Source organism: Coregonus clupeaformis, chromosome 17 (assembly GCF_020615455.1).
Source record: "Coregonus clupeaformis isolate EN_2021a chromosome 17, ASM2061545v1, whole genome shotgun sequence".
NCBI lineage: Eukaryota > Metazoa > Chordata > Actinopteri > Salmoniformes > Salmonidae > Coregonus > Coregonus clupeaformis.
This window is the reverse complement of record NC_059208.1, coordinates 55,580,840-55,599,206: the sequence shown is the minus strand read 5'-3', so window position 1 is coordinate 55,599,206 and position 18,367 is coordinate 55,580,840. Positions and strand designations below refer to the sequence as shown.

At 45.8% G+C, this 18,367-nt stretch overlaps 1 protein-coding gene across 2 annotated transcripts in view; it reads right to left on the bottom strand.

Annotated features, from left to right (window-relative positions):
- Positions 1-18,367, bottom strand: part of LOC121586764 (ribosome biogenesis protein bop1) — a 96,796-nt gene that overhangs the window by 14,333 nt on the left and 64,096 nt on the right. For both annotated transcript variants that reach the window (XM_041903731.1, XM_041903732.1), the window contains exons 4-10: positions 15,018-15,172; positions 14,755-14,872; positions 13,275-13,376; positions 11,648-11,860; positions 10,783-10,944; positions 10,453-10,533; positions 9,752-9,821 (exon numbers count right to left, since the gene is read on the bottom strand). In XM_041903731.1, coding sequence (XP_041759665.1) covers positions 9,752-9,821; positions 10,453-10,533; positions 10,783-10,944; positions 11,648-11,860; positions 13,275-13,376; positions 14,755-14,872; positions 15,018-15,172 — 901 coding nt within the window. The remainder of the gene's footprint in view (positions 1-9,751; positions 9,822-10,452; positions 10,534-10,782; positions 10,945-11,647; positions 11,861-13,274; positions 13,377-14,754; positions 14,873-15,017; positions 15,173-18,367) is intronic.

Below are 18,367 nucleotides of genomic sequence, written 5' to 3'. Positions count from 1 at the left end.
TATTTTGTTACATTACAACCTGTAATTTAAATGGATTTTTATTTGGATTTCATGTAATGGACATACACAAAATAGACCAAATTGGTGAAGTGAAATGAAAAAAATAACTTGTTTCAAAACATTCTAACAAATAAATAACGGAAAAGTGGTGCATGCATATGTATTCACCCCGTTTGCTAACAAGACCCTAAATAAGACATGGTGCAACCAATTACCTTCAGAAGTCATATAATTAATAAAATAAAGTCCACCTGTGTGCAATCCAAGTGTCACATGACAAGTGTCAGGGACAAAGTTGTGGAGAAGTACAGATCAGGGTTGGGTTATAAAAAAATATTAGAAGCTTTCAACATCCCATGGAGCACCATTAAATCCATTATTAAAAAATGGAAAGAATATGGCACCACAACAAACCTGCCAAGAGAGGGCCGCCCACCAAAACTCACAGATCAGGCAGGGAAGGCATTAATCAGAGATGCAACAAAGAGACCAAAGATAACCCTGATGGAGTTTCTGTCCATAGGACCACATTAAGCCGTACACTCCACAGAGCTGGGCTTTATGAAGAGTGGGCAGAAAAAAGCCATTGCTTAAAGAAAAAAATAAGCAAAAACATTTGGTGTTCGCTTAAAGGCATGTGGGAGACTCCCCAAACATATGGAAGAAGGTACTCTGGTCAGATGAGACAAAAATTTAGCTTTTTGGCCATCAAGGAAAACGCTATGTCTGGCGCAAACCCAACACCTCTCATCACCCCATGAACAACATCCCCACAGTGAAGCATGGTGGTGGCAGCATCATGCTGTGGGGATGTTTTTCATCGGCAGGGAACGGGAAACTGGTCAGAATTGAAGGAATGATGGATGGTGCTAAATACAGGGAAATGATTGAGGGAAACCTGTTTCAGTCTTGCAGAGATTTGAGACTAGGACGGAGGTTCACCTTCCATTAGGACAATGACCCTTAGCATACTGCTAAAGCAACACTTGAGTGGTTTAAGGGGAAACATTTAAATGTCTTGGAATGGCCTAGTCAAAGCCCAGACCTCAATCCAATTGAGAATCTGTGGTATGACTTAAAGATTGCTGTACCCCAGTGGAACCCATCCAACTTGAAGGAGCTGGAGCAGTTTTGCCTTGAAGAATGGGCAAAAATCCCAGTGGCTAGATGTGCCAAGCTTATAGAGACATACCCCAAGAGACTTGCAGCTGTAATTGCTGCAAAAGGTGGCTCTACAAAGTATTGACTTTGGGGGGGGGGCTTATGCACGCTCAAGTTCTGTTATTTTGTCCTATTTCTCGTTTGTTTCAAATGTTTGTTTTTTAAAGCAATTTCTGCAGTTTTAAAGAGAATTTCCTGTAGTTCTATGCATTTTGCCATGACTAATGCTGTGTTCTTTTGCTCAAACTTAGTAACAAAATCAATACTGTTAAATTCATTGTTTATGGAATTTTCAATTCCCCTGACTGTTTAGCTTTTATTTAGGTGATTCTTAGTTCTTAAATAATATATTATAAAACAATATATAGGTCCATTATCTTCTCTACATACTTCATATTTGGTTTAAGTCTTAAGTTTACACTGAAAGCGTTTTTCCATCCAGAAAATTGATTTCTAAAAAATGTGGGATTAGGTGGCAGGCCCAATGGTTTCTATGGCAGACAAATCCTTGGTATAATCACCTTCCAGTGTAAAAACCATGGAAATAAAAACAAAAAAAATATGTTTTAAGTGAGAAGTTGGCATTGGTCTGAAGTTTACATGAGAACCACAATGCATACTTCAACCATGCTCTACACATGTTTTCAAAGACACAGCTCTGACGATTACAGTAGCTATGTTGGTCTATTGTACTTCCAACAATATGTAGACAGGTTGCTTAGGATTTAAACCTTTACAAAACAGCTTATGTCAATATAGATACACTTTTACCCTCAGAATAGCCTCAGTTCGTCGGGGCATGGACCCTACAAGGTGTCGAAAGTATTTGACAGGAATGCTGGCCCATGTTGACTCCAATGCTTCCCAAAGTTGCGCCTGGCACCTACTACCATACCCCGTTCAAAGGCACTTAAATATTTTGTCTTGCCCAATCACCCTCTGAATGGCACACATACACAATCCTTCTTTAACCTGTCTCTCCCCCTTTATCTACACTGATTGAAGTGGATTTAACAAGTCACATCAATAAAGGATCATGGCTTTCACCAGGATTCACCTGGTCAGTCTATGCAAAAATTATTTTGACGAATACACTGAAACGGTGACTGAGTTTATCAGGAAGTGTATAGGAAATGCTGTGCCCACTGTGACTATTAAAACCTACCCTAACCAGAAACCGTGGATAGATGGCAGCATTCGCGCAAAACTGAAAGCGCGAACCACCGCATTCAACCATGGCAAGGTGACTGGGAATATGGCAGAATACAAACAGTGTAGCTATTCACTCCGCAAGGCAATTAAACTGGCAAAACATCAGTATAGAGACAAAGTGGAGTCGGCATTCAACGGCTCAGACACGAGACGTATGTGGCAGGGTCTACAGACAATCACGGACTACAAAAGGAAAAGCAGCCACGTCGCGGACACTGATGTCTTGTTTCCGGACAAGCTAAACACTTTCTTCGCCCGCTTTGAGGATAACACAGTGCCACTGACGCGGCCCGCTACCAAGGACTGTGGGCTCTCCTTCCCTATGGCCGACGTGAGTAAGACATTTAAGCGTGTTAACCCTCGCAAGGCTGCCGGCCCAGACGGCATCCCTAGCCGCGTCCTCAGAGCATGCGCAGACCAGCTGGCTGGTGTGTTTACGGACATATTCAATCTCTCCCTATCCCAGTCTGCTGTCCCCACATGCTTCAAGATGGCCACCATTGTTCCTGTACCCAAGAAAGCAACGGTAACTGAACTAAATGACTATCGCCCCGTAGCACTCACCTCTGTCATCATGAAGTGCTTTGAGAGAGACTAGCCAAGGATAATATCACCTCTACCTTACCTGCCACCCTAGACCCACTTCAATTTGCTTACCGCCCCCAATAGATCCACAGACGATGCAATCCACTGCACACTGCCCTATTCCATCTGGACAAGAGGAATACCTACGTAAGAATGCTGTTCATTGACTATAGCTCAGCATTCAACACCATAGTAGCCTCCAAGCTCATCATTAAGCTCGAGTTAAGCTGGACTTCCTGACGGGCCGCCCCCAGGTGGTGAAGGTAGGAAACAACACCTCCACTTCGCTGATCCTCAACACTGGGGCCCCACAAGGGTGCGTGCTCAGCCCCCTCCTGTACTCCCTGTTCACCCATGACTGCGTGGCCCAGCATGCCTCCCAACTCAATCATCAAGTTTGCAGACGACACAACAGTAGTAGGCTTGATTACCAACAACGGAGAGACAGCCTACATGGAGGAGGTGAGGGCTCTGGGAGTGTGGTGTCAGGAAAATATTCTCTCACTCAACATCAACAAAACAAAGGAGATGATCGTGGACTTCAGGAAACAGCAGAGTGCACTCCCCTATCCACATCGACAGCACCGCAGTGGAGAAGCTTCAACTTCTTTGGCGTACACATCACTGACAAATTGAAATGGTCCACCCACACAGACAGTGTGGTGAAGAAGGCGCAACAGTGCCTCTTCAACCTCAGGAGGCTGAAGAAATTTGGCTTGGCACCTAAAACCCTCACTAACTTTTACAGATGCACAATTGAGAGCATCCTGTCAGGCTGCATCACCGCCTGGTATGGCAACTGTACCGCCCGCAACCGCAGGGCTCTCCAGAGGGGGGGGGGGTCGTTCTGCCCAACGCATTACCGGGGGCAAAATACCCGCCCTCCAGGACAACTACAGCACCTGATGTCACAGGAAGGCCAAAAAGATCATCAAGGACATCAACCACCCGAGCCACTGCCTGTTCACCCCACTATCATCCAGAAGGCGAGGTCAGTACAGGTGCATCAAAGCTGGGACCGAGAGACTGAAAAACAGCTTCTATCTCAAGGCCATCAGACTGTTAAATATCCATCACTAGCACATTAGAGGCTGCTGCCTATAGACATCACTGGCCACTTTAAGAAATGGAACACTAGTCACTTTAATAAATGTTCACATATCTTGCATTACTCATCTCATATGTATATACTGTATTCTATACTGTTCTACTGTATCTTAGTCCATGCCGCTCTGTCATTGCTCGGCAGGTAGCGTAGTGGTTAAGAGCATTGTGCCAGTAACCGAAAGGTCACTGGTTCTAAGCCAACTAGGTGAAAAATCTGTAGGTGTGCCCTTGAGCAAGGCACTTAACCCTAATTGCTCCTGTAAGTCGCTCTGGATAAGAGCGTCTACTAAATGACAAAAATAAAATAAATAAATATATGTATATATTCTTAATTCAATTCCTAACTTAGATGTGTGTATTGGGTATATGTTGTGAAATTGTTAGATATTAGTTGTTAGATATTACTGTACTGTCGGAGCTGGAAGCACAAGCATTTCACTACACCCACAATAACATATGCTAAACACATGTATGTGACCAATAACATTTGATTTCCTTTGAATTTGTTCTTAATGTTTTGTACACTCAGTGACAAGGACCCTCACAAAAACAGTCAACTAACTCTCACAAAAACATGACAATCAGTTAGTTTACGGTAGCATCTTGGTAGTGGTGCCACTGGTGGGTGTTATTGCACTTTGGTTCACAGGGCTGTGTTCTTCCTGTTGTGACCTCACAGAGGCCTCTGTCCCTGGGCTGCCCGCCTGGGACAGACCCCTCACATCTCCACACAAACAGCCCAGATAATTTGCAGTTGTGTTCCAAAGCAACACTTGTGTGTTCTTTTACAAGAATGACTAGCTATTTTCAGCTGGGTTTGATGTTGTGGAAAGGAGAGAGAGAAGGGGACCAGCTTGGGGAGTTAACCTAACATTAGAGTGTCTATAATGTCACAGGTCCATCAGAACAAAGTTTGAGGGGCCACCTCTGGCCCAACCAGATGTGGTTAGTAAAAGGGGGGCTACATTTCTAAAGAGAGAACCCTGTTCCATACATAGGATTCCGTACTTCCATCCATAAAAAGCCGGTGACATTCTAATCCCAACCCGGACGGCGTGTGAAGGGAGGCATTCCGTCCTTCCCGGTCCTAACCACCAGGGAAGGGTTGAAAGGTTGAGTGTTCAGCCCTATCCAGAGTTCAGAGGGAACGTCACCCGCAGGGCTGGAGCTGGAGGAGCTGCCGCCGCACCACGTTACCCATTGTGGCCACATCATTAGTAGGGAATGTGGAGCCGGGAACATCGTAACCCCAGTTTGTTTACTGCTGGGAGTGTGGGTGTGAATATACTGTACACAGAGTCAAGCCCGAGTCCAACCCAGGACGATCAGTACAATGTTCCATGTCTGTGTCTCAAATGGCACCCTGTTCCCTACATCAGTGTTTCCCGACCCCGGTCCTCCAGTTCCCCCAACAGTGCACAGTGTCGTTGTAGCCCTGGACAAACGCACCTCATTCAACTCATTGAGAGCTTGATAATTAGTTGACAAGTAGAATCAGGTGTGCTATTTTTTTTAAGTGTACTGTTGGGGGTACTGGAGTACCAGGGTTGGGAAACACTGCCCTACATAGTGCACTACTTTTGACCAGAGCCCTGTGGTTGTCCCTATGGGCCCTGGTAAAAAGTAGTGCACTATAAAGGGAATAGGGTTCCATTTGGGACACTCACTATAACGGATGTAAGAGGTATGGAATGCCTCTATGCAACATTTAAAAAATGAGCATAATTATGAAGTCTATAAAACTCATTCCAGTCCTGAGAGAAGAGAGAGCATGCTTGGTGTGGGGTAGGTCATCGTCATGTTTTACAGTTTTGGAGACGTCTCCAGAAGAATGTATGACACAACCGACAAATGATTTCACAGCATTACCTTGGTTTCCTGTTACAAGTCTTTTTTAACATGGGGACATTGTCTGGCTGTGTTTTTACTGCTGTTGGCCTTGGTAGCTTCTTCGTAATAATATTTTCCAACTTTAGTATGGTTGAGTTAGTGAGCAGTGAGTACAGGCTTGGTGTGGGTGGGGTTGGCGTTAGCCCCCTGCGATAGCTAGCACTACCCCAGTCCAGACAGCCCCCTTTTTAGAGACAGAGTGGGTCAAAGTAACAGTCATCATTAAAAAGCACCACACACTGATATGGAATGAATTATCTGTCAACCCTCACTCAATAGGAAAACAAATTGAAGAAGGGGGGGTGAGGGAAGGTGAGGGCGGTATGGGGCGGGGGCTGCAATTCCTGGGAGGTTGTCAACTGCCATTTTTACTGTGGGAAAGAGGGTTTTACGACTGGTTTAATATATTTTACAGCAATTCAAAAGAGTGGCGCTGACTGTAGTGGTTTTGCATATGGGCCTTTATGAAATCCTTTGTTATGGACGGCTCAACAGATATTGCCACTAAATTGCTGCCAGGCAGCCTCGCTCACTCACTCACTCTATCCTTCCTTCCTTCACCTCCCTCTCCTGTCTTTCTCTGACTAGCCCACGTGTCACCTCTCTCTCACTCACTCCCTACCTCCCTCCCTTTGAGGGCCTGGTACTAGTGTGAATGGAAACTTAATCAAAACGTGTGTAATTGCCACCATTTTGTAGTTGTCCCTGTAGGCTACTGCCCAGCCTGTCCAGTGTTGATATTAAACTGCCGACCATACAGTAAAATATCCCTACAGTATGACTATGGCTTGGGGAATAGAGATTTCCATGGCTGTCATAGAAGAGTAAGGCCAGGGAATAAAGACTAAATAAGTGTTATTAAAAGTTATTAAATTGACATGTATACTGTACAGAAATATAAACACAACGTGTAAAGTGTTGGTCCCATGTTTCATGAGCTGAAATAAAAGATCACAGAAATTTGACATACGCACAAAAAAGCTTCTTTCTCTCAAATGTTGTACACACATTTGTTTACATCCCTGTTAGTGAGCATTTCTCCTTCGCCAAGATAATACATCCACCTGACAGGTGTAGCATATCAAGAAGCTGATTAAACAGCATGATCATTACACAGGTACACCTTGTGCTGGGGACAATAAAAAAACACTCTAAAATGTGCAGTTTTGTCACACAACACAATGCCACAGATGTCTCAAGTTTTGAGGGAGCATGCAATTTGCATGCTGACTGCAGGATTGTCCACCAGAGCTGTTGCCAGAGTATTTAATGTTAATTTCTCTACCATAAGCCGCCTCCAACATTGTTTTAGAGAATTTGGGGCAGTACGTCAAACCGGACTCACAACCACAGACCACGTGTTTGGCGTTGTGTGGGCGAGTGGTTTGCTGATGTCAAGTGCCCCATGGTGGCGGTGGGGTTATGGTATGGGCAGGCATAAGCTAAGGACAACGAACACAATTGCATTTTATCTATGGTAATTTGAATGCACAGAAATACCGTGACGAGATCCTGAGGCCCATTGTCGTGCCATTCATCCGCCGCCATCACCTCATGTTTCAGCATGATAATGCACGGCCCCATGTCGCAAGGATCTGTACACAATTCCGGGAAGCTGAAAATGTCCCAGTTCTTCCATGGCCTGCATACTCACCAGACATGTCATCCATTGAGCACGTTTGGGATGCTCTGGATTGGTGTGTACGCCAGCGTGTTCCAGTTCCCAACAGTATACAGCAACTTCACACAGCCATTGAAGAGGAGAGGGACAACAGTCCACAGGCCACAATCAACAGCCTGATCAACTCTATGCATAGATGTGTCACGCTGCATGAGGCTAATTTAAATTAACTGATTTCCTTATATGAACTGTAAATCAGTAAAATTTTTGAAATTTTTGTGTTTATATTTTTGTTCAGTGTATTTCATAATTTTACATTATTCTCAATACGTCCTGAACTTTTCATACTGTACAGTTACTACAATACTAGCAATAATCCCACCTCTTCAGACCAGATTCTCTAGTCAGCCATACCTCATGACTGTGGAAAGACAAAGCCACCTTCGTTTTATATGGCTAGGGCCCTTACTTCATATCTGACAGTGTCCCCCAGGCACAGACCATATTAAACTGAGGGAAACTAGCCAACACTGAGTGAGCAATCTACAGTCCCTCCTTCCCTCACCTCCATGTTATTAAATTCACATCCATGTCTATCAAGTCTTACTTTGAATCGTACACGTCATTTTCCTGGTAAGAATCTGTAGTCAACGTGTATAATTACTTCTAATGGCTACCCTTCATCGCCGAAAGGAGAACCATTAGGGATGACTTTTCTACATCAGGTATTTTTTATTTATTTTACATAAGACTGTAAAAACACCAGGAAATCAGCTGTAAGTGATTTTAATTGAAGAAAACTTCCCACGGATAATAGAGACGTGATCGTATACAAACTTAACCAAGGTTTGAGAAATGATTATGTTTTAGTCAAATATTATATCCGTTTGGGCTTCTTGCGATCAATTTGCAGTCTACAAATTATTAGTAATTATGTTCAAACCCCCCCCGACCATCCGCTCAAGAAAGAAATCGTCCCGCAGCTGAATCTAGATGATGATCCCTGTTCTACATAGTACTAACATTAACAACCCAAGGAAAGCCTACTGTTCTCTGACTGACCGCGGAGAACAGCCAGCTAGCCAGAAGCTATAAAAGACAATGACTATTTAAGTCTAAGATGGATGAGGGGGAAATGAGACAGGCTAGGAAGCTATCTGTGATTGATTTATCCTCCTAGATGTGTGCCAGGCAGTAAGTATGGCCGCATAGCTGCATAGCCTACATTTCTCCTGGTCTGTAGACGCTGGTTTCTCTCTAGCCTCTTGCTGACGTTCCAGCGCCCCAGTATGGGTCACTGATCTCACGGTGCACATCTCAGCACTGCCTGGGGCACACAGCCATCATGGCACTGCCTGGGGCACACAGCCATACATGACACTGCCTGGGGCACACAGCCATACATGACACTGCCTGGGGCACACAGCCATACATGACACTGCCTGGGGCACACAGCCATACATGACACTGCCTGGGGCACACAGCCATACATGACACTGCCTGGGGAACACAGCCATACATGACACTGCCTGGGGCACACAGCCATACATGACACTGCCTGGGGAACACAGCCATACATGACACTGCCTGGGGAACACAGCCATACATGACACTGCCTGGGGAACACAGCCATACATGACATCATGGCTCACGCTTTCGGGATGATTTAAGAAGTCAGTTAGCTACTGACTCAGAAACAGTTTGCTCCTGATTCAAACAGGCAAACTGAATTAACACATTGCCAGGGAGACAGTTTGATACTGACTCAAACAGGCAAACTGAATTAACACATTGCCAGGGAGACAGTTTGATACTGACTCAAACAGGCAAACTGAATTAACACATTGCCAGGGAGACAGTTTGATACTGACTCAAACAGGCAAACTGAATTAACGCATTGCCAGGGAAACAGTTTGCTCCTGACTCAAACAGGCAAACTGAATTAACGCATTGCCAGGGAAACAGTTTGATACTGACTCAAACAGGCAAACTGAATTAACACATTGCCAGGGAGACAGTTTGATACTGACTCAAACAGGCAAACTGAATTAACACATTGCCAGGGAGACAGTTTGATACTGACTCAAACAGGCAAACTGATGAGCTAGCCAAACAGCAGCAGAGTCAGAGGTGTTACCGCATCGCATTAAAGGTGAATAGGGACTTAACACTGACCTGAGACCAGCCATTGGCCAGTGGGAGACGCACTGATGGAACGCACCAGACTGGTGTGGCCACGGTACACCTGTTAAGAGGATATATCATTAGGGTCATGATTGGTACTAACTTAATTTTCTTATTTTAGGATCATCACCCCATCTAGGGCCCTGTGTTTTACACAATCACGTGACATAGCAAGATTTTATAACAATACATGGACCTCTTCCACTTCAGGTAACTAGCAGCTAGCAGCAGTAAAATCAGATTTAAAAAACATAAAACAACACCTCACAAAGAGGACTGTGAAGACACACACACTATTCTTAGTAATGTAGTATTGTAACAGTGTAATGTAATAATGGAGTAATGTACATTTGTATAATGCACAATGTTTTGTTTGATGTAATGTTGTATCTCTGTTTGGACCCCAGGAAGAGTAGCTGCGGCCTTGGCAACAGCTAATGGGGATCCTAATAAAATACTAAATGATCCTGTATTTTAAGGCTTATCCAGAAATGACAATTAGACCAAACATGTAAGCAATTGTTTGAGGATGGTGCTGGACCATCTGAAAAGAAAAGGGAACAAGTTGATGAAAAAGCTTTAAACAAAAAGGTTAAAGTCCAGGCATGTCACATGATTGCGCAAAATACAGGTCCTTACAATGAGGTGCATTTCCAATAGAATATTCACAGCCGTTCCAGTGGTTGACCTACCAGGGACATGGTGGTGGGGAAGGGTTGCAGGTCCTTGGGTTTGGGCAGCTTGGGGATCAGATCTTCTGGATTCACATTCACCTGTGGAGACCATGTGAGATGAAAGGAAAGGTAAAGGGGGATACCTGGTCAGTTGTACAACTGAATGCATTCAACTGAAATGGTCTTCCACATTTAACCCCACCCCTCTGAACAGTGTTGAGGAACGAGTTGAGAACCACCCAACTGAAATAGAGGGGCCCTTCAAAATGAGCTGTACTTTTCTTTATGAGCATCTTCAAAATCAATGTACTATTTATCTAGACATTCAGGCAGGGTCTGTAGTCTCACCCTCATCTTGCGCTGGCGGGGGCACAGGTAGAGGTCGAGGCAGCGTTCAAAGCGCTCGTGGATGAAGCGGGAGAAGGCGGGCACGGCCCTCAGACAGGAGTGTTTCTGGGGGAGGAACGGGAGCTTCCTGTCCTCTGCATCCTGCTGCTCCCAAGCCAGTCTCTGACAGGGGGAGGAAGAACCAATGGTGGGTGAGTATACTGATGGCTGGTTTATATACTGATGAATGATTGGTCGGTATAATGATGACCGGTTTGTATACTGGTTAATAAATTGGTCTGTTTACTAATGACTGGTTTGTATACTGGTGAATGATTGGTCTGTATACTAATGACTGGTTTGTATCCTGGTTAATGATTGGTCTGTTTACTAATGACTGGTTTGTATACTGGTTAATGATTGGTCTGTTTACTAATGACTGGTTTGTATACTGGTTAATGATTGGTCTGTTTACTAATGACTGGTTTGTATACTGGTTAATGATTGGTCTGTATACTAATGACTGGTTTGTATCCTGGTTAATGATTGGTCTGTATACTAATGACTGGTTTGTATCCTGGTTAATGATTGGTCTGTATACTAATGACTGGTTTGTATACTGGTTAATGATTGGTCTGTATACTAATGACTATAGTTACAAGGAGGGAACTCGGGACCAAAACGCTACAGTTGTTCTATGCTGCCAATTGATCTGCTACTGTACAATTTTTGCCAATTACTAAGAGAATTTTGAGGTAAATTCTGATGTTGCAAAAAAATATTTCTGTCCAAGTATGTGTGTGCAGACAAGAACAGCACGTAATGCACTCCAACAAAGACTTTTATAATTATGCATAATAAATTGTGTGATGAATGAACTATTTACCTCTTCCTCTGTGAGCAGGTATTCAGGCGGGGGGTTGTAGGACTCCTCGTGTCCAGGCAGCCTCATCTTGGGGGCGGGGACGTGCATCTTGTGGCGCCCCAGGATGGCGTTGGGGTCCTCCTTGGCCCACAGGTCATAGTACTGAGGGGTGGTCTCTTTGGGTTTACGGGGCTTGATCCAACCCATCTTTATGGCATGGACCAGCTTTGAAACCTGGGAGAGAGAGAGACAGGCCAACAGTAGTGGTGAAACTAAAGTGCGTGTGTGTGTTTGCACAAATAATAATGTCCAAAAATGTAATTGCACAGCATTAAAAATGGGGAGAATGTGCTGCTTCGTTTAATATAAAAAACGAACTTGATCAATGAGTGGAATAAAACCAAACCGACATTAATAGAAGGTACCGGTGGGTTAATAAAGCTACGGTTTATAATGCAAGCAGGGAGGGGGGAGGGGGTTCTCTAATGGTATTGGTGGGTTAATAAAGTGGGCAGGGAGGGGGGGTCTAATGGCATTGGTGGGTTAATAAAGTGGGCAGGGAGGGGGGTTCTAATGGTATTGGTGGGTTAATAAAGTGGGCAGGGAGGGGGGTCTAATGGTATTGGTGGGTTAATAAAGTGGGCAGGGAGGGGGGTCTAATGGTATTGGTGGGTTAATAAAGTGGGCAGGGAGGGGGGTCTAATGGTATTGGTGGGTTAATAAAGTGGGCAGGGAGGGGGGTCTAATGGTATTGGTGGGTTAATAAAGCAAGCGGGGGGTCTAATGGTATTGGTGGGTTAATAAAGTGGGCAGGGAGGGGGGTCTAATGGTATTGGTGGGTTAATAAAGTGGGCAGGGAGGGGGGTCTAATGGTATTGGTGGGTTAATAAAGTGGGCAGGGAGGGGGGTCTAATGGTATTGGTGGGTTAATAAAGTGGGCAGGGAGGGGGGGTCTAATGGTATTGGTGGGTTAATAAAGTGGGCAGGGAGGGGGGGTCTAATGGTATTGGTGGGTTAATAAAGTGGGCAGGGAGGGGGGTCTAATGGTATTGGTGGGTTAATAAAGTGGGCAGGGAGGGGGGGTCTAATGGTATTGGTGGGTTAATAAAGTGGGCAGGGAGGGGGGTCTAATGGTATTGGTGGGTTAATAAAGTGGGAAGGGAGGGGGGTCTAATGGTATTGGTGGGTTAATAAAGCAAGCGGGGGGGACTAATGTCTGTAACCCTCCAATTTCAGAACCCCCCTTTATAACAAAATTTCACCTCTGCTTCCACTTGAAAACTATGAGGGATCATTACATTCTAATGCCACATGTGGGAGCAGTTAGGAGGCAAACTGGAGGCAATGTGAGCCTTTTCATTTTACTCCCACTATATACTGTAGTTACTGTTAATATAAATACAGATTTATAGCATAAAACATGAAGATGTGGAGTGAGCAGAGAGAGGAACAGAGAAGTAGACAGAGAGAAGTAGACAGAGAGAGGTAGACAGAGATAGAGAGTGCCAGACGGAGGGAGGGAGAGAGAGATAGGGAGGGAGAGAGAGATAGGGAGGGAGAGAGAGAGATAGGGAGGGAGAGAGATAGGGAGGGAGAGAGAGAGAGTGCCAGACAGAGAAGGAGAGAGAGAGTGCGAGAGAGACCGTACCTTCTCCTTCTCTATGAGTGAGGGGATGAAGCTGCGTTTGTCCTGCGGCCTGTTGGTCACCGGATGGATCATGACCTCGTTGGTGAAGAAGTCCACTGACGGCTAAAAGAAAAACAGCGTTTATGAGAGCGAAAGCGAAAAAAAGAGAGCGAGAGATCAAAGATGTGGGAAATTTAATAGACAGCCCAATTGACTGAACTGGAATCATTGGACCACCAAATGTTCAAGACAGGTAGCAGCTGATGACTGACTTAGGCTAGGATTTTCTTTATTTTATAGTTCTGGTGTTAAAAGTTTAAACAGTTGTTTTTACATTTTAGTTATTTTGCAGACGCTCTTATCCAGAGCGACTTACAGTAGTGAGTGCATACATGTTCATATTTGTTTGTACAGGTCCCCTGTGGGAATTGAACCCACATCCCTGGCGTTGTAAGTGCCACGCTACCAACTGAGCCACACGGGACTAAATGACTCATCTGTTGCTTGCTTTGCAGTGATCGGTTTAGTTTATATGCTTCTGTAATATCACTGGCATTAACACGAGACAGAGACAGAGAGACAGAGAGAGACAGAGACAGAGAGACAGAGAGACAGAGAGACAGAGAGACAGAGAGAGAGAGAGAGAGAGAGAGAGAGAGAGAGAGAGAGAGAGAGAGAGAGAGAGAGAGAGAGAGAGAGAGAGACAGAGAGGGAGACAGACAGACAGACAGAGACAGGCAGACAGACAGAGAGAGAGAGACAGAGTGTAAGAGAGAGAGAGAGAGACTGAGGCATTACACCCATGACACCATCTAGGTTCCAGACACTAAAGCAGTGCCTTCTGAATTCAGTGTGTGTGTGTGTGTGTGTGTGTGTGTGTGAGTAACCCAATTAAAACCTCTCCAGCAAACCCTGCTTATTGCAGTACAGGACAACTCTCTCCTCTCCAGACGTGGGTTCAAATACTATTTGAAATCTTTAACAGACTGAGCATTTGCTCCAGTCTGCCTGCAATGACAGGTGGGCGGGGTTTGCAATTGTGGAACATTTAAATTGGTTCCATTGCAACAAGCAAGCTCATTCAATCACAGCTAAAGGACCTGAAATGTATTCAAGTTGTATTTGAACCCATGTCTGCTTTCGACTGACTTGTTCCAAGTGGTGAGGAGAGCAGGGAGTACAGACGAGGTTTGGGTTATGTGAGGAACATAAGTAGTTAAAGAACTGTGGTCTAGTTTGACCTCTCTAATGGCTGGTATGCTGTAGTCATTATCTGCTCAGTCATTGAACAGAACAGGGCCGCAAGCCGTCGACACGTCATGTCAAAACTGGGTCATATTCAATAGGCACCAAACGGACTGAAACAGGGAGGGACTACTTCAACTTGAACCAATAAGAAACGTTTTCCGTTGCGAAACGTTTTGCTACGTTTGGCCGATGATGAATAGGACCCTGGTGCTGAGCAGCCTTGAGGGCAGTCATAACATGACCGAGTCGTCACCTCGTACTCGTTGAAGTTGACGTCGCCGAACTGGCCCTTCTGGAGGCGGTGTACCAGGTCCACCTGCTCGTCTGTCAGACGGATGTCTGAGGCCGTCGTCTTGTCATGGACCGTACGCCTGGAGGAGAGGGAGATGGAGGGATGGAGGGAGAGAGATGGGGAGAAAGAGAGAAGCCAGATGAGAAAATAGGTATACATATAGTATTTTCTCCCAGAGGTACACGAGAGAGAGAGAGAGCTCATCTTCCTCCTCCTCATCTCACCAGTAGTCTGGGTTCTCCATCTTGTCCAGGAACTCGTCCAGCTCGTCTTTGTTCCTGATTGGCTTAAAGATCTTCTTCCCGTCCAGGTCATAGCCGATGTGAGGGTAGTCCTGGTACCACTCCATGGGAATGTTGCCCACCGTGTTACGAATGTCCTGGGAGAGAATGGAGGGAGACAGAGAGAGAAAGAAAGAACCGTGTCAATAACTGTGTCGGAAAACACTTGAGGATGAGGTGTTTGTCTTAGCATTAGACGAGCTTGTGCAGAGGCCTTCATATCACTTTTCATAGAACCCCTCTGGCCTAGTGGAATACGTAGTGGATAATTGTACTCTGGGAGTAGAGTTTTTCTTTACCCTCATGAAAAGACCCTCAGGCTGGACTGGCCTGCAAACACTCTCACCCTCATCATCCTTTTCCTCCATTCATCTATGAATGCTATTGGCTGGATGAGGCCTGGGGCCCGGCAAGGTGGGTGGAGTACAGGAGCAGGCCTGGCCTGGTGAGAAATCCGGCATGGTAAAAATACCTCAGATCATTTCACAACCCCATTATATGACGATAGGAGTTATTAAACCAAATGGGTACAGTCTGAAAATAGAGATTTCTTTGTCTTAGAAATGACACACACACACAGACACACACACATGCGCTTTCACACACACACACAGACACACACACATGCGCTTTCACACACGCACACACAAACACAGACAGCTGAAAGCTCTCAGAACTAGTGAGCCACTCTTTAAAGTGGGGCCTGCACCTGTGAGTGATTTCAATAAAAACACCTCTACCAGATCCAATTAGCAGGGAGTGGGCAGCGGTGGCACGCTTTTTCTCACAGCCACAGCCAGCTGGGGAGACCCTCCCACACACACACACACACACACACACACACACACACACACACACACAGTGTCCATCCTCAAAGCCCCAAAACACACACACAGAATGGGCATCGGCACTAACTCTAGCTCCAGGTGACCCCTCGGAGGCTGAGAAGGTTGTGTTGTTGCTGTTGTGTGTTCAGGGTCACCATGGCAACGTGACAGTCAGGGAGCAGAAACTGGAGGAATACTAGCGTGACACCTACTGTCTGGAAACACAATCTAACTGGCCGGTTGTTAATGCGTGACCTCTATGACAGGTCATCCTGCCTTGCTAAGTCCAGACCTCTAGAGAGCAATCACGCCACCTCTGGAGGCTAAATGCTACTGCAAAAACAAAACATGTAGAATGGTTCTGTGTGACGGTTCGCTAACTCCATGCCTGACCTTAACCCTTCACCTAACCTTGTCACACACACAACCACACACACACACACACTCTCTCTCCATGTACACTTCTGCACTTGTTATTATTGATCCTGCTGCCAGCCACTTTTACCCCTGCTTACTTCAACATATCTACCTTAACTACCACCAGTATCCCTGCACACTGATATGATACTGCTACAGACCCTGTACATTCTCCTGTGGTTTTATTTATTGTGTGTTTGTATTTTATCTTATTGTCTTACCTTTGATATTAAATACTGCATTGTTGGGAAAGAGCATGCAAGTAAGCGTTTCACTGTACTGTTTACACCTGCTGTGTCCTGTGCACATGACAAATACACTTTGATTTGATATACACAGTGTACAAAACATTAAGAACACCTGCTCTTTCCATGACAGACTGACCAGGTGAATCCAGGTGAAAGCTATGATCCCTTATTGATGTCACCCCTGGCACCAATGCCTCCCTGCTTCACTGGGGCCTGGAAGACTAGAGGAGAGAGAGACAGTAACGGGGTCAACGACAGACAAAATGTTCCATTTGACGAGCTCCAGAATCACAGACAATTTTTTATTTTATTTTTGTCATTTAGCAGACGTGCTTATCCAGAGCGACTTACAGTTAGTGAGTGCATACATTTTTCCTACTGGCCCCCTGTGGGAATCGAACCCACAACCCTGGCGTTGCAAGCGCCATGCTCTACCAACTGAGCTACAGGAGGGCCTCTGGGCAAGAGAGAAAAGTGTTCCGGAGTGTTTCGGTCCGGGGGATCGAGTTTCGCCGAAGAGTGGGCTCTCACCTCCTCCAATGCACCGAGGGAGGAAGCTAGCGAAGCAAATGAGATTCAACGAGATGGGTTAGAATCGTGATTTATGGATTATTGTTTCCGATGTGTCGCCAGAATGTTGACTCCTGTTTTCTTAATCTCAACTTTCAAATGCAACAGTTTCTTTCGTTTTACTATGGTAAGGATGACTCCAATACATTGATATACACTACAGGGGAAAAGAAAAGAAAACAGACTAGCAGGCCTACATGACAACCGAATAGGCTTCAGCTGGAAATAATAGATTTTAAATAAGAACAAAATAATTTGATCCCGGAGTTGACAAGAGACACCAGGAGTTAGTGTGCTAACTAGCAACGAGAATCAACAGAAAACACAGAAGAACTGAGATCGCATACCCTACCATCACACAGTCATGACGTCAAGAGCGTTCTGTCCATTCATCATGGCCCTTTCATCCTGAACCAGAACGTAGGACTATTCTTATATTGACTGCCGAAGTAATTAGCTGGCTTTAGCACTTCCAAAAGGCTGCCTGTTGTCGCCTGCCTGGCTACTGTAAGGATGGGATGTCAGGACTGAGTGTCAGACTGTGATGATGGGAGTAACTGCTGGACTGGTCACTGCTATGGGCCTGAGAGGACTTTGACTGTCAAGACCAACACTTACAGCTGGACAGTCTGTGTGTGTGTGTGTGTGTGTGTCCAGACCAGGACACATGAGACTTGACTCTGTACAGAAAGAGGGAGACTCTGAAGCGCAGCACCTGCTTTCAATCGGCCAGACCAACACTGGGCTTTATTAAGTGTCAGTCAGCCGGACTGAGTTCTGGTAGGCTGAGGAGACTAAGATGGAGAATGTCATTAGATTGGACAGAGAGGCCTGCTGTGAATGGATCTCAATACACAAATACACTCACTTAAACATTGTGCTGTGGTGGGGGGAGGGGACAGGAGGGAGGAGGGGAGGGGACAGGAGGGAGGAGGGGAGGGGACAGGACTGAGGGAGGAGGGGAGGGGACAGGACTGAGGGAGGAGGGGGCAGGAGGGAGGAGGGGAGGGGACAGGACTGAGGGGAGGGGACAGGAGGGAGGAGGGGAGGGGACAGGAGGGAGGAGGGGAGGGGACAGGAGGGAGGAGGGGAGGGGACAGGAGGGAGGAGGGGAGGGGACAGGAGGGAGGGGGAGGGAACAGGAGGGAGGAGGGGATGGGACAGGAGGGAGGAGGGGAGGGGACAGGAGGGAGGAGGGGAGGGGACAGGAGGGAGGAGGGGAGGGGACAGG